This window comes from Amia ocellicauda, chromosome 7 (assembly GCF_036373705.1).
Source record: "Amia ocellicauda isolate fAmiCal2 chromosome 7, fAmiCal2.hap1, whole genome shotgun sequence".
Lineage (NCBI taxonomy): Eukaryota > Metazoa > Chordata > Actinopteri > Amiiformes > Amiidae > Amia > Amia ocellicauda.
The window spans coordinates 33,289,658-33,304,391 of record NC_089856.1 but is presented as its reverse complement, the minus strand read 5'-3'; the positions used below and the strand labels follow the sequence as shown (position 1 = coordinate 33,304,391).

The 14,734-nt window shown below is 37.0% G+C and overlaps 1 protein-coding gene across 1 annotated transcript; it reads right to left on the bottom strand.

Moving 5' to 3' along the window:
- Positions 1 to 51: 51 nt before the first annotated feature.
- On the bottom strand, positions 52 to 5,681 carry mrps22 (mitochondrial ribosomal protein S22). The gene is made up of 8 exons (XM_066709284.1): positions 5,521 to 5,681; positions 4,895 to 5,052; positions 4,561 to 4,725; positions 4,104 to 4,247; positions 3,471 to 3,554; positions 1,447 to 1,592; positions 1,252 to 1,360; positions 52 to 312 (listed from the first exon to the last, which is right to left on the bottom strand). Exons 1-8 carry the CDS (start codon positions 5,642 to 5,644, stop codon positions 223 to 225), a joined length of 1,020 nt encoding a protein of 339 aa, XP_066565381.1. The 5' UTR covers positions 5,645 to 5,681; the 3' UTR covers positions 52 to 222.
- Between the last annotated feature and the right edge of the window lie 9,053 nt (positions 5,682 to 14,734).

Below are 14,734 nucleotides of genomic sequence, written 5' to 3'. Positions count from 1 at the left end.
TGTTTCTTTTCTGAATGGTTTATTTTGAAAAGGAAATGAAAGTAATCAGCATGGGTTTTTTTTAATGATACTTTAATATAAAGAATGAAAATTACACTGCAGTACAGCACTGGCTGCTGCGCTAAAGCAACGTGATCAGACCGGTACATGAGACCAGGTCAGGTAAGAAGCCTCCTCCTCGTGCGAGATGAGCTGAAGTCAGAAATGTCTCGCTAGCGATCATTATGCAGAGCTTTCGAGAGTGGTCTCCTGGTAGGCTTCGAGAGCAAGTTCAATGTAACCAGTCTTCTGGGATTCTTTCTTGGCAAAAATCTTGTAAGAAAAAAAACATTTTATTAGTTTCTAGCAACAAAAGCTATTACAGGGATACATTAGGATTGGAAGTCTTCTTTACTGAGCTGACTGAAATACCCGCAGGAACTATATAGTTAATGCTTACTTCCCTGCTAGTTAAAAAAACCATACAAAGTTTGTGATTAGTTTTTACTATACCAATACTTTGGTATCTAGTAAAGTAAGATTTTGGAAAGTGTTAATTGGTAAACATTAGAGCTATACAGACTGACTATAAATTAGTCTATAATAAGTGTGGTTCCTTTCCCCTTTTAATAAAAAATAGACTACAGTAACACTTTTTAATCCATTATCTTGAACACAGAAAATTGTCCTTTTGTATTCAATGCATGGGTTAAAAAGTCAGATAGCAATCAATGTATTACACAAATTACACAAAATGCAATATGACCTCAGTAGCATCCATGACTAAATTGATTCTCTGAGCTTTTGTCAATTCACAGGCTGCAGCCAGATTAAGGGAAACAGCCTGTCATTGTGTAATGATCCACTTTGGAGATGCATGGTACTCCAGGTGGCCCCTTTTCTTTGAGGTCAGACTTGCTGCAAATTGGTTCTGAAGTGGGCTTTAGCTGACATCTGTAGCAGAGCAGAAACATTAGCTATCTGAGCTATGAAATGAGAGCACAAGATGGAATCTCTCAACTCTTGACATTTAAAAAAAAAGACAGAAAAAATGCTTACTCATAAAAGACCCTTGTAAAATGCAACCGCCCCTCTGTTCAAGAGCAGACCTGCACACATTCACAGCCTGGGTTAACGTGCAGTGAAGTAATGAACAGGATTTTTTTTTTTTATGCAGAATCTCCTATATCAGTTCATAAATTATACCAAAAGAGGGAAGCCACACCTTTCTTATGTACTTTAAAATGCACATACTACTAATATAATTATTACCTTAAGCAGCTCAATTCCACTGGCTTGCTGCTCCTTTGCCTCAATAGCTGACGGACATTGTGGATACAACATATGATACAAATGAACCAGGCTGGCAGCATCTTGTATCCTGCCAAAACACAGAAATGGCACTCTTTCAATATTAACATTGCATGAATGAAGTTCTTAATGAATAGAATGAAGATATTCACTCACAGGTCTCTCTGGATCATATCAATCAATAAGCCGTCGATTCTTTTCACGTTGACCAAGTGCCAAACCATTCCCGCGAAGTGTCTGGTTGAGCGCAGAAGGTCATACTTTCCCTGTTTGTCAATATCCTCATATGTTAGCTGATGTACCTAAATAATGAAAATAATGACTATTTCCCCATGTTCATGTCAGACAGTTTTATCAAAGCCTCCTTAATGTATAATGATCCTGACAAAGCAAAGCACGATGCAGAAATACTGCTAATACTTCAAAGCATAACTGAACATAACATTTCCTATGAAAAAAGGCACAATTCGGTGAACCCAAATACAATCCCATTTATCAGATACTAGAATACAGTGAGGGAAAAAAGTATTTGATCCCCTGCTGATTTTGTACGTTTGCCCACTGACAAATAAATGATCAGTCTATAATTTTAATGGTAGGTGTATTTTAACAGTGAGAGACAGAATAACAACAAAAAAATCCAGAAAAATGCATTTCAAAAAAGTTATAAATTGATTTGCATGTTAATGAGGGAAATAAGTATTTGACCCCTTCGACTTAGTACTTGGTGGCAAAACCCTTGTTGGCAATCACAGAGGTCAGACGTTTCTTGTAGTTGGCCACCAGGTTTGCACACATCTCAGGAGGGATTTTGTCCCACTCCTCTTTGCAGATCCTCTCCAAGTCATTAAGGTTTCGAGGCTGACGTTTGGCAACTCGAACCTTCAGCTCCCTCCACAGATTTTCTATGGGATTAAGGTCTGGAGACTGGCTAGGCCACTCCAGGACCTTAATGTGCTTCTTCTTGAGCCACTCCTTTGTTGCCTTGGCTGTGTGTTTTGGGTCATTGTCATGCTGGAATACCCATCCACAACCCATTTTTAATGCCCTGGCTGAGGGAAGGAGGTTCTCACCCAAGATCAGACGGTACATGGCCCCGTCCATCGTCCCTTTGATGCGGTGCAGTTGTCCTGTCCCCTTAGCAGAAAAACACCCCCAAAGCATAATGTTTCCACCTCCATGTTTGACGGTGGGGATGGTGTTCTTGGGGTCATTCCTCCTCCTCCAAACACGGCGAGTTGAGTTGATGCCAAAGAGCTCGATTTTGATCTCCTCTGACCACAACACTTTCACCCAGTTCTCCTCTGAATCATTCAGATGTTCAAACTTGGCAAACTTCAGACGGGCCTGTACATGTGCTTTCTTGAGCAGGGGGACCTTGCGGGCGCTGCAGGATTTCAGTCCTTCACGGTGTAGTGTGTTACCAATTGTTTTCATGGTGACTATGGTCCCAGCTGCCTTGAGATCATTAACAAGATCCTCCCGTGTAGTTCTGGGCTGATTCCTCACCGTTCTCATGATCATTGAAACTCCACGAGGTGAGATCTTGCATGGAGCCCCAGACCGAGGGAGACTGACAGTTATTTTGTGTTTCTTCCATTTGCGAATAATCGCACCAACTGTTGTCACCTTCTCACCAAGCTGCTTGGCGATGGTCTTGTAGCCCATTCCAGCCTTGTGTAGGTCTACAGTCTTGTCCTTGACATCCTTGGACAGCTCTTTGGTCTTGGCCATGGTGGAGAGTTTGGAATCTGATTGATTGATTGCTTCTGTGGACAGGTGTCTTTTATACAGGTAACGAGCTGAGATTAGGAGCGCTCCCTTTAAGAGAGTGCTCCTAATCTCAGCTCGTTACCTGTATAAAAGACACCTGGGAGCCAGAAATCTTGCTGATTGAAGGGGATCAAATACTTTTTTGAAATGCGTATTTCTGGAAAAAAAAAATTGTTATTCTGTATCTCACTGTTAAAATACACCTACCATTAAAATTATAGACTGATCATTTCTTTGTCAGTGGGCAAACCTACAAAATCAGCAGGGGATCAAATACTTGTTTCCCTCACTGTACATATTACTCTATATATATTTAAAAAAATGGATGCAATAGATGTCCTGTGGTAACACATGCAATTTACAGTGGGGAAGAAGAAGAAGAAAAGAGCAAGTACAACTGGATATACTTTTATGTACTCAGAGGAATCTGGCTCAAACTGGACAAGGCAGAGGTCAAGGATGTCTTCATGTCGGTCTTGCAGAAATACAACCTGCAAAACAAGCGAACAAAAAAGGCAATGGTGAAATTGGCAATGGTAGCAAGACAACAGATTGGTAATATTATCTCTAGACAACCAGGAAATACAAAACTGAGGTAATACAAAAAACAAAAGCCAAGCTTGAGCAACCTGCCCCTCATCCTCTCTGCTACAGTCTGGTTTGTACAGCCGAAAATGTACCGATTATAGGGAGCATTCCATTATTTTAGACAATGTCTTATCTGTGAAGGGCAATACGGGATTCACATTTATCATATTGTATCTTCTTTGGTGCCATGGTAAGTAACTTACTGTACGCTGACCCCTCCACATTTTTCGGGGGTTCCATTTGAAGAGAAACAGCTGACTGCCCAGATTTTCAAGCCTTTAATACCTGTCTTTAACCTACCAGAAAGGTTTTCAGTATAATTGCCCAGGTGACTGATAATATTTACTACCAGAGTGTATCAACATTTCCAAAAATAACTAATATTCATTAATAAAAAAAATCCAATGGAGGCCTTGATGACAAGTGTATTAAAAAGCTTGATTGCATTTCACCTTCATGTTTTCTTCTTTAAAGACTGGTGGTGGTGTGAGTCTCCTGCCCTCCTTAGGGAAGTATATCTGCAAAATCCGATCCCGTTCTACCCAAGAAGCTTTGCGTAACTTCCCATCTGGTTCCCGGACAACAATAAAGCGCTCCTGAGGGGGGAACAATACAAAATAATAAAACTAGCTGTCCTTTTGAGTGGCTGCCACCTGAGTCTGAGAAAAGCATGCTAAAGGTGTATAATGACTACACCATACTATTTTAAACCAGTTGACTGGGGTATTTGTAATTTATTTTTAATGAGAGGATATAAAACCACTCAATATTCTCTACAGGACTGCTGAAATGTTCTCCAAGGTATAAACTTTGTGTTCCTCTCCACAGAAATAATTCAGTTAAACTGAATGTAGCTTCTGATCTCAATCAGAAGAAACTCCAGATATTCTCCTTGGTTTAAATACTTACTCTGTGTGGGATGTTGTAAGTGATGTCAGTAAACACATATTTGGAGGTTTCCACTCCTTCTAAAACCTTGTCTTCTGCCAAGACATCGTTAATTGGTTTTCGTTCAGGTAAAACCGGCGGCATTTTCAGTTGCTTTTTAGCTACTTCTGCAGCCCTCTGTGTGGCCTGTCAAATATTGAGGGAGAACAAAGTGCATGAGTGGTTGGATGCTAGAAAAGAGACTTCCTCATTCAAGTATGTACAAGCAATTTACAAACAAGGATCAGCACAGTTTGTATGTCCAATTTCAATGCAGAATAATATTTTACATATTTAAGTGAAATAATGTCCATACCTCTTCCAGCTGTTGATCTGTCATGAGTTTGTATGTTGGTGGCTTTAGCTCCTGTTTAATAGGTCGGAATATCTTCTGCAGGTCCAGACCAGTGATATTGGTCAGAATATTTTGAACTTCTTCATCTGAGAACTGTGGCTTCCTTCCATCTGAAGATCCTGTAAACATTATAGTCATTTAGATTTGAATCAATACCTGCATCATTAGGCGGAAACAATGAAAATCCAAACTACCCTCATCATCTATACCACTTTCTAGATACGACACACGAGTTTAACATACAGTAAAAATACGTTTACTATATATAGACACATGGTAACGCTAACCTTGTGGCAACATTTTGTGTTAGCAGGGTTGGACATGTATCTATTCGATATACTATTACTACTGTACTAGTGGAATAAAAATCTCTTTAAATGCATAAGCTGTAAGATCTGCACGCATTCATAGCTAAAGGTGCCTCTATCAATATATAACTTGGATTTAACACAAAAAATGATAGCTAACATTGAAAATTCGCTATTATTACTAACATAGTAGATACCGGGTAGTGTACTGTGTACGCAAGGTCAATACAGAAAGCATTTCAAATCAAGTTATGTAACATTAAATATGATATATATTACCTCCCGACGACGCACTGCACAGCATTCTTCTCGCACATTTGTGCAATATATGCGATTTCTTGTCCACATTTGATAGCTGGGAGGAATATTTGAACAGACACCTTGCTACGCTGAAGGCAGCCATGTTTCCACAGAGTTCAACCTCAAGCCCCGCCCCTTAACCTTAGCAAGTGAATTATGGGAAGGCGAGTTTTTGAACGACTGCTGGACAAACGGGAGGGTGAGCTGTTTTATTATTCTAAACTCATTTAAAAAAAATGTAAGTCTTTACTAGGCTTACATTAAACGATTAAGAGATACATATTAAGTACATTAATTTAGAGTATTATGTCAATGTTAAATGCAATTAAAAAAACGTGTGGCCATTAACCTAAATAAGTAAACTGAAGTCTGTACTCATGAACATTTCTTAACAGCAGAGCCTAGGAGAAGAAACTGGCAAGACTTGTTCATAAAGTTAACAGATTGAAGTCTAGTTTTTGGTAGCTGTACATTTGCTTGTTACACTTGTTACAATTGCTTGCTTTTTTAATACATCAGTCCACTTCCCTCACATTTTATGCAGTGTTAAAAGTAAGTGTGTATTATTTCAGAAATGCCCCTTGTTTGATCAGTGCTTTAAAGCTCCAAGGCAGCATCTGAGTCTTGTCCTAATAAATCAGCTACATGTTCACGGTGAAAAGTGTCTCATGTAAACCCAGGGTTTGATTTTACTGGCAGAAAGAGCTACAACAGCTGGCTGAGGGTTTTGGTGACGACCAGACTGTGGTGAAAGCCACTAGATGGAGCAGCTAACTAACTTGAGTAGCTTCTCTGTATCTGAGATGTCAGTTGTGGACATTGTAAACATGAAATCAGGTCCAACATTAAGTGTGAGTTAATGATCAGCTTCTCCTTTAGCAGTTAGGCTATTTGTCTTTGCATCCTGATCAGCAATTTAAGTTACTAACCTTTGGAGGTATTTTAGCAAGAAAAAAAAAAAAAAAGACATTGTAAAACCATCTTATCAAAAGGATTGCGTCTGTCCTTGAGACATTTTGTGAGTTTTGGTACTCACATGAGTCTACATTGTTCTCAGTTGTTTTTCATAGCAGAGAATCTGATTAAGTCGGTAGGTGAAAGTGGAATTGCACTATTTGCAGCCTTTATCTATGCTCATTCTTTGTGTTGACTACTTGCATGCAAACAGATTTGTCTTTTTCGTGTGTGTGCTTTCATCAGGCAGTGGATGATAATAAGGGGTGGAAGGAGATATTGATATTTTGTATTATATTATAGAGTAGGGTGTTTAAAAGTAGCCTTGAATGCATCAAAGGTTACCTATTTATCCAAATGTAGTAAAATGATGGCTTTTGAAAGTTACATGGTTCCTTTTTTTTACTAATGCATCCTTTAAATAACTCTGAATGTCACAATATTTCTGTTACTTACATTATATGGCAAACAAGTAGTAGTAGTGTAGTTGTAGTTACAGATTACAGAGTTACAGAGTAATATTCGGTTCTGAATTTGCCCTTCTCTTTAGTTCTACTGTCTTTATGAATGACAATTTGCATCCATTCTCTACAAATAAATAAATACATTAAAGAAGCCAGTAAAAACATTTCCTTTTGCTGTTATTTAAGAAGTCCCATGGGTCTGTTTCTGTGTGTCCCCCCAAGTTCTTGATAAACACCATCATCTCTGCATTTGAATAAAACAGACTAACAACATTGACTTCTTATAGGGGATTGACTGAACTTTGAAGCAAACTGAGTCAGAGGTTCTTGAATTCCCGGATCACTTGGCAACCTGTGGCTCATTCTCCGTCTGGAAACTTCCATTCAATAGAGCAGGATTATAGAGAGATCAGTATGGCAGGTGGTTATCAGATCGACAGCAGGGTTTCTCCGTATCTACCGAGTAACTACATATACACCGTGAGGGAGAAAAAACAAGACAATTACATTATTCTGGGTTCTTCTCTGTCTTGAGAGTTGCATTGTACAGCCCCTGTTTAATCTTTAATCCCTCTTAATCCCTAGCAGTTGTGCTTTGCTGGGCAAAAGGCGGTGTCTGTTATCGACCAATTCTGCTACTGCACCCAAGGCTATTTTTTTTAATTAGCTTTGTTTATATGTTACTAATCAGAAGTGTCACCAAACTGGCTGTTAGTTGTAAAGGCTATTATAAACAGGTAGTGCGTACAGGAACTGAAGGCCTAATAGGACTGGCTTTATTTTCACAGAGCGAGAGCTGTGATTTAAACAAAGATTCAGCTTCGTTAAGCATGGCACTCAAGACGCATCTCACAAGAACACATTTTGGTATATAAAACAGAAGCTGAGATTAAACTTTCCTTATATTAACCTATCTGATATTGCAGTTAGGATCATTAGAAAGAGGATCCCAAACTGTATTTTTTAGTATGATTACACCCAAGGTAGTGCAACAGGTATTCCAGATGCTTTTGATATATATTGTCTTTTACAACATACTGTACGTTTTCCAGATACATTTGCATTTTAGCACGAGGAGTTCAAAACAGTTACAGACATCTTGATTTTATGTACACATTTTATGTAATTTACTTTAAAAAACATCCAAATCCTCAGATTCCACCATCCCCCCATAAAAATGTAGGTGTTTTTTTGTTTTTCTTAAATGCCAAAAATACAACATCTGTCTTAAAACGTGCCAAAAACAGTTCAAAGCAGAAGTTTAAATCCCATGCTTTCGAAATGCTCTCTCAAAGAATACATACTACTTAGCAACAGTGCCAGGATTGAGAATTTCAGTTTTAACAGCTGTGTGCATCTGGAGGTTTACCCCCTATTACTTCTCTGTCTGCACGTCATTAATACGGTCGCTGTTGTCTTCCCACTTTTTAACTAATTGATACAGCAGAGACTCTTAAAATTCCTCACTTTATCCTTTTAATTACCCTTGTTTCTTCCCTGAAATCAGACTGGGAATGTTCCTTTCACGAGTGCACTGGGTCACACGTCATGAAATGACAGTTTTCATCAAGCTGTCCAGAAATCTTTGTATGTCAGTGTAAATACATAGTCCAGATTTAAAAATCTGAAACACATTATTTTGTAATTGTTAAAATGCCACTTCCCCTAAGGATCAATTTGTTTTTTAAAACAGAAATAAAATTAGAATTAATATATATATATATATATATATATATATATATATATATACCTGTATACATACTATGTTTAATACCTTTTAATAGCTGTTATGTATTTATTAGTATTATTACTTATCAATATTTGCTGTTGCCAATCATTGTTGACTATATATATACATATATATATATATATATATATATATATATATATATATATATATATATATATATATATATATATATAGAGAGAGAGAGAGAGAGAGAGAGAGAGAGAGATTATTCTGGTAGTCTTTACTATAATGGAAGATTTTTTAAGCAGTTTTGTGCTCAAGGACTTTGAATACTTCCTGAAAGATTTAAAAATTGCAGGGCACAGTGACATCCTCCTTTTCTATTACCCAGCTGAAAGCTGACCTGTTTCAAGTCTTTAATAAAAGCTTTAGCCTTGTCTCCCACTTTTTTGTGTAATCTCAGAGATTAAAAGAATATAAAGTAAACTCAGTGGCAGCCCCGTAGAGGAGGGTAAGGTGCTCTCTGGGGTTCAAGGTGCTCACTACTCAGCATTTGGGTTTTCTGCAACACGAGAAGCATGCTTTTGGCAATGTTAACATTTTGGCATAGTCACATCTGTTCATGCTCACAGACTTTAAAAAAAAAAAAGAAAAAAACTCAACTCCAATCACTACCAGTTTCGATTGACTCCATTTGTTTTCAACTAACTCCGTATTGCGTTACATACAAGAGGAGTGGGAACTCTAAGCTCATACACCTTATTATGTTGTGCTCTTTTTATACCTTTTCTGAATATCCAGATCTAACATCATGGGCCTCTCATGGGGTCACATAACCAACATTGTACTTTTGTGTGCATTTTTAAAGATTGTACCTTCAGTGCTTACCTTGCTTTGATTACGTTGGATTTTTATGACAGGTTTCTGTTTATTTATACATATCTATATAATTGTTGCTTTTGTTGTTAAAACCAAAATAAGTGTTAGATTCCAGGATGTAAGACCCCATATATTGTAACATTTGTGTAAATTGGAATTTGTAAAATGTATTATGCTTTGAATTGCACTGTATTATGTAAATTGGAATTTGTAATGTTTTATGCCTTGAACTGCACTGTATTTTTGCACTTTGTATTGCGCTAATATTTTGTAAGTCGCCCTGGATAAGGGCGTCTGCCAATAAATAAATAATAATAATAATAATAATAATAATAATAATAATAATAATAATAATAATAATAATAATATCCTATATGATAAAAGCTGAGTGAAATTCATGGAGGAGTATAGGATAACACTAGCATTTAAAACTGAAGATTGATTAATCTGTGTAATAAATGTAATAAACTACTACACACCAGATACATATATATTATCCAGTATTATTTATTAGGCCTTATCCTGTGTAAACCAGTTTTTATTTCAATGATATTTCATAAGTGGTATAACGTCACAACCAGTACTCAAGACAATTCAGTGAATAAACTCCAAGTAACCTTGAATAATTAGTCCTTTCACTTTCCCATAGAAAGAGGATATAGTTTTAGGTTCTTTGAACTGTTAATTTAATGAGGTATAGACAAATATTTTCACTTAACTAAACCATTTATTTCTAATGCACGGATATTAATATATATTCAAGGGCAGAATTGGAATGAGGACTTAGCTTCATGTTTCGGATATTGGCTCGGTAAGTTTACATGTGTTTTCCTCGACTTGTGGTGCAGCATATGAAATCCAAAATACGTTGTGAGTGATAGTAATTAAAAGTGAACTCTTCTTAGAGTATCCCACAGGAACATTTCTCTCAGGAAATCCCGAACGCACTGTCACTGATAACTGCAGATGCCCACCCCTGTTTGTGCCCAACAAATTGGTTTGTTGATTGAAAGTCCTGCTAATTTTACTGCGCTGTCTTGTTATGTTGTTCTACAGTTGCAGCTGTGAAACATAATCAGCACAGTTAATTAATTGCTATCATTCAGTCATGCCAGGGAGTTGAAATAAAAGTGATGAGAGTGTTTTATACTAGATAACAAGCAGAATGTATGTATTATATTTGTGGTGGTTGCATTATTTCCATGGAAGCAGGCACTTCTACACTGTTTGAGCCTTTAACATTTTAGCCAACTTTTAACTCCATATGATTTAACTCATTGGGCTGTTTGCTCACACCCATACGTTTCTGATAAATGAAGAGGAACATAGTGTTCACCAGGCTGTTCTTGCTTATCAGACTTGTACACAATTTTGCACTGTATACTGCACAAAGCACGCAGTAGGAGATGGGTTGTTAAGCCCCTTTGCTTACAGAAAAGTTTTTTTTTTTGTGGACGAGAAGAAAACAAAACAGAAGAACGCTATCCATGTCGATAAACGTCGCCTCGTAGGATGACCTGTACCCAAACAAGCCATCCCGTTTATCCTGTAGTGTGGCACATTTCCCCTGATTGCACAGCACAGTCTCTTCCCACTATGATAACATGGAGGCAGCTGGGGTAGGTCATATGGGCTTGTTCACTTTCATACTGCAGATCCATGTGAATGTGCAAGAAGAATATCTCGGTGTTTGATAAACCACGCACGAAAACAAACCATCACCGGATCCTTGCATTTTCTTTGGTTCAGTTTAACTGTTTTTGCATCGCCTGTTTTTTCTTTCTCAGACATGGCTTTAAACTCCCCCAACATTCTGAACTTTTGGTGATATATTCAGTGGCAACCTTCTTAACATTGTCCAGGAAAATCTCCCACTAGTGTCTGAAATGGATGAATCAGTCATTATTGCTTATCTAGATTCAACAGAATTTGACACGTCTAAAACACGCTATGTTAGCTTGAAAGTCCCCTAGCATCCAATAACTTAAATATCAGAGAAGCAGTTGAAGTGCTAAGTGTTTGGAACAAATTAATGTATTTATATTATGGAGTAGAAGGTTCTCTCCTTCACAAGGTTATCTAATTTATTCCTCTGCCATGCCAAATAAGGCTAAGGCTGAGGTAATGTTCATTTTGGTGGTTCCACCAAGATTGTTTTCATTTTCCAGGCTTTCTCAACCAGCTTCCAAGACCTTTCAAAGTAGAATCGGCTGGCAGAGCTGTGTTTAATAATCCATGGTGGTTGAGACAGCAATCACATGATGTCTGTGGTGCATTAAAACCATTATGGCACATAGCTGGTTCTTTGGACAAACATGTATACCCATTCCATGAGGAAATTGAAAACTTCCTTGAAGAAATAAAATCTGTATTAGTTGCAGTTGTTCTCTATTGTTTTATTCTCACATCTACATTTTATTTTAGCAGCTTCAATACTGTCTGCTGGCAGCATTTTTGTTTTAAACTTGTCAGAGTCAGAGTTAACATTTGATATTTGAAAATGCTTCTTGTTGCAGCAAAGCTCAGCAGCTTTTTGTAGCCAAACCAAATCACTGGCAATGTATATTTATTTATACTTCAGAAAGTTCATTTTTCATAAAACACAGATAATGTTGGTTTCACCTCTTTCTTGCCATACTATGTGTCAAGCACAGAGAATATAGGTAGCATACTGTACATAACTTTTGTTGCTCTTTTAGATCTAAATGGCTCAAATAGAGCAACCTTAAAAAATGGCAACTTTATAAACATCTGCAGTACAATCAGTGTTTATATCCTGTTTAGTGCTATTTTTGTGGGAAAAAATTTGCTAATCTGCTATAATTGTCCATGAGCACTTTGTTTTACATTATACAGTTTAAATGAAAGCCCACTACCACAATTTGGGCTTCCTTACTTAATGTAGCCCAGTAATTTGTGTAAAGCCCTTTGTTATTCAGTTGAGTTTAAACTATGGCTATCCTTGTCAATATCAACCATGTTTGTCATTCAGCAGCTTGAAAATTAATAGACATTTATATTTCCATTCCAAACTTCCTAATACACTGGCAACTGAGATTATTATTATGAGGAAAAGAAGTAGAAGAAATATCACAAATACATTGCAATGTTGTTGTTTATTGTGTAAAACAATGGAGCCACAATGCAATTCAGTAGAAACTGTAATAGTTATTTCTGCCTTTAGGCACTAGAGGGGGCTTGAAATTCTCAGGAAATGTGAGGGAAGATCTCCCTGTTTTTATTAAAGCTGTAGAGTGTCGCTGGTATAGTTCTCTTACTAACACAGTCCCCACTGTCAAAACATTGTTCCTTGTTTAGACCTACATGATGTGGTCGTCCTTCTATTAACATTTTGTATTCAGGATATTTCGCATAATGTGTTGAGACAAACATGGACATAATTATAACAGTAGAAGTTGCAATACAGTGTCATACTTTACTGTATTTAATAGTTGTTGTTTTTAATGAATAATGACATTGTTTTATTGTTTTAATAGTTTGATTGTGTGAAGTACCTCATTGTCACAGAATGTCCTCTAGCACTTTTTGGTTCAAGCGCAAAATACACAGCTGCTGAAGTAAGCTGATCCGTCCAACACGTCCTTCAGAATTGTTCTCCATAGGGATTCTGTTTCTTGTACTGTACTGAGGATGATTTATTTGTTTTAAATTAGCTAAAGAACTGAAAGACGTTTAAAGAAATCTGTCAGGAGTAATTACCTAGAGCCCCCAGTTATAATTAATTCAGTTCATTACCAGATGCTCTGAGGGTAATTAAATTATCATTGGTAAATACGCATACTGTGTTTGTGTTAGTATGTGTCCCTTCTCAAATAAGTACTTATAATTATAAGGATAAACTGAAATTTCATATAAATTAAATTTCTTACAGATGAAATTGCCCACATTTACACATTTAGTTTGGTTTTCCTTTTGTATCTTTAACATCAGCCACCCCGGGGCTGCAAATAATTAATATTTGTGGCGTTTGATTTCTAAAGCATGTAATTGAATGACACTAGTAAAGCAGTACAGTAATGGTACTCATGTGAATGTAAAACACTGCTGCCATTAGCTTCTATAGTGGCCTCATGGAGAGGAATAACATTCCAACAGCTGCACAGAAAACATCTGGCCTGCTATTCCACTGATTTGAATTATGAGAAAATCCAGTTTTGGAACCTGGAAACAAGATCTTAAAATAAAAATGTTTTCTTATCAAAATATAAAATTGTATAATGTATTAATTTTACAAATAATCCTAACATGCAACTGTTGTATGAAATTCATGATTTCAGATTATATTCCTTTTTTTATTTTGTATTTTTTATTAGGTAGGCTATATGCAAACAGATTTGTTTCTTTCTGATATGTTAGCTTAACATGTTAATGTTTGGGATATCACAACAATGACTGTATCAAGTATACATTGTATATTTACTATGGATATATACAGCTCTGGGAAAAATTAAGAGACCACTGCAAAATTATCAGTTTCTCTGGTTTTACTATTAATAGGTATGTGTTTGGCTAAAATTAACATTTTTGTTTCATTCTATAAACTACTGACAACATTTTTCCCAAATTCCAAATAAAAATATTGTCATTTAGAGCGTTTATTTGCAGAAAATGACAACTGGTCAAAATTACAAAAATATGCAGTGTTGTCAGACCTCAAATAATGCAAAGAAAATACTAATGTTAATACTAATGTTTTAACTTAGGAAGAGTTCAGAAATCAATATTTGGTGGAATATCCCTGATTTTTAATCACAGCTTTCATGCATCTTGGCATGCTCTCCACCAGTCTTTCACATTGATGTTGGGTGACTTTATGCCACTCCTGGCGCAAAAAATCAAGCAGCTCGGCTTTGTTTGATGGCTTGTGACCATCCATCTTCCTCTTGATCACATTCCAGAGGTTTTCAATGGGGTTCAGGTCTGGAGATTGGGCTGGCCATGACAGGGTCTTGATCCAGGTCTCAGCCTAACCATTAGATGACCCTGTGTTGGACAAAGCTGAAAATTGGACTCATCAGAGAAGATGACCTTACTCCAGTCCTCTACGGTCCAATCCTTATGGTATTTTGCAAACCTCAGCCTGGCTCTTCTTTGCTTCTCATTGATGAAGGTCTTTTTTCTAGCTTTGCATGATTTCAGCCCTGCCCCTAAGAGCCTGTTTCGAACTGTCCTCGCCGTGCACTTC

What these genes read in the sequence shown, in the direction of transcription:
- mrps22 (XM_066709284.1), bottom strand. Translation starts at nt 5,644, where the DNA reads ATGGCTGCCTTCAGCGTAGCAAGGTGTCTGTTCAAATATTCCTCCCAG. An exon ending in ATTCCTCTGAGTACATAAAA is followed by an intron (nt 1,593 to 3,470) that starts GTATATCCAGTT and finishes TTCATTATTTAG; the next exon opens with GTACATCAGCTAACATATGA. An exon ending in GTGGAATTGAGCTGCTTAAG is followed by an intron (nt 313 to 1,251) that starts GTAATAATTATA and finishes TTTTCTTACAAG; the next exon opens with ATTTTTGCCAAGAAAGAATC.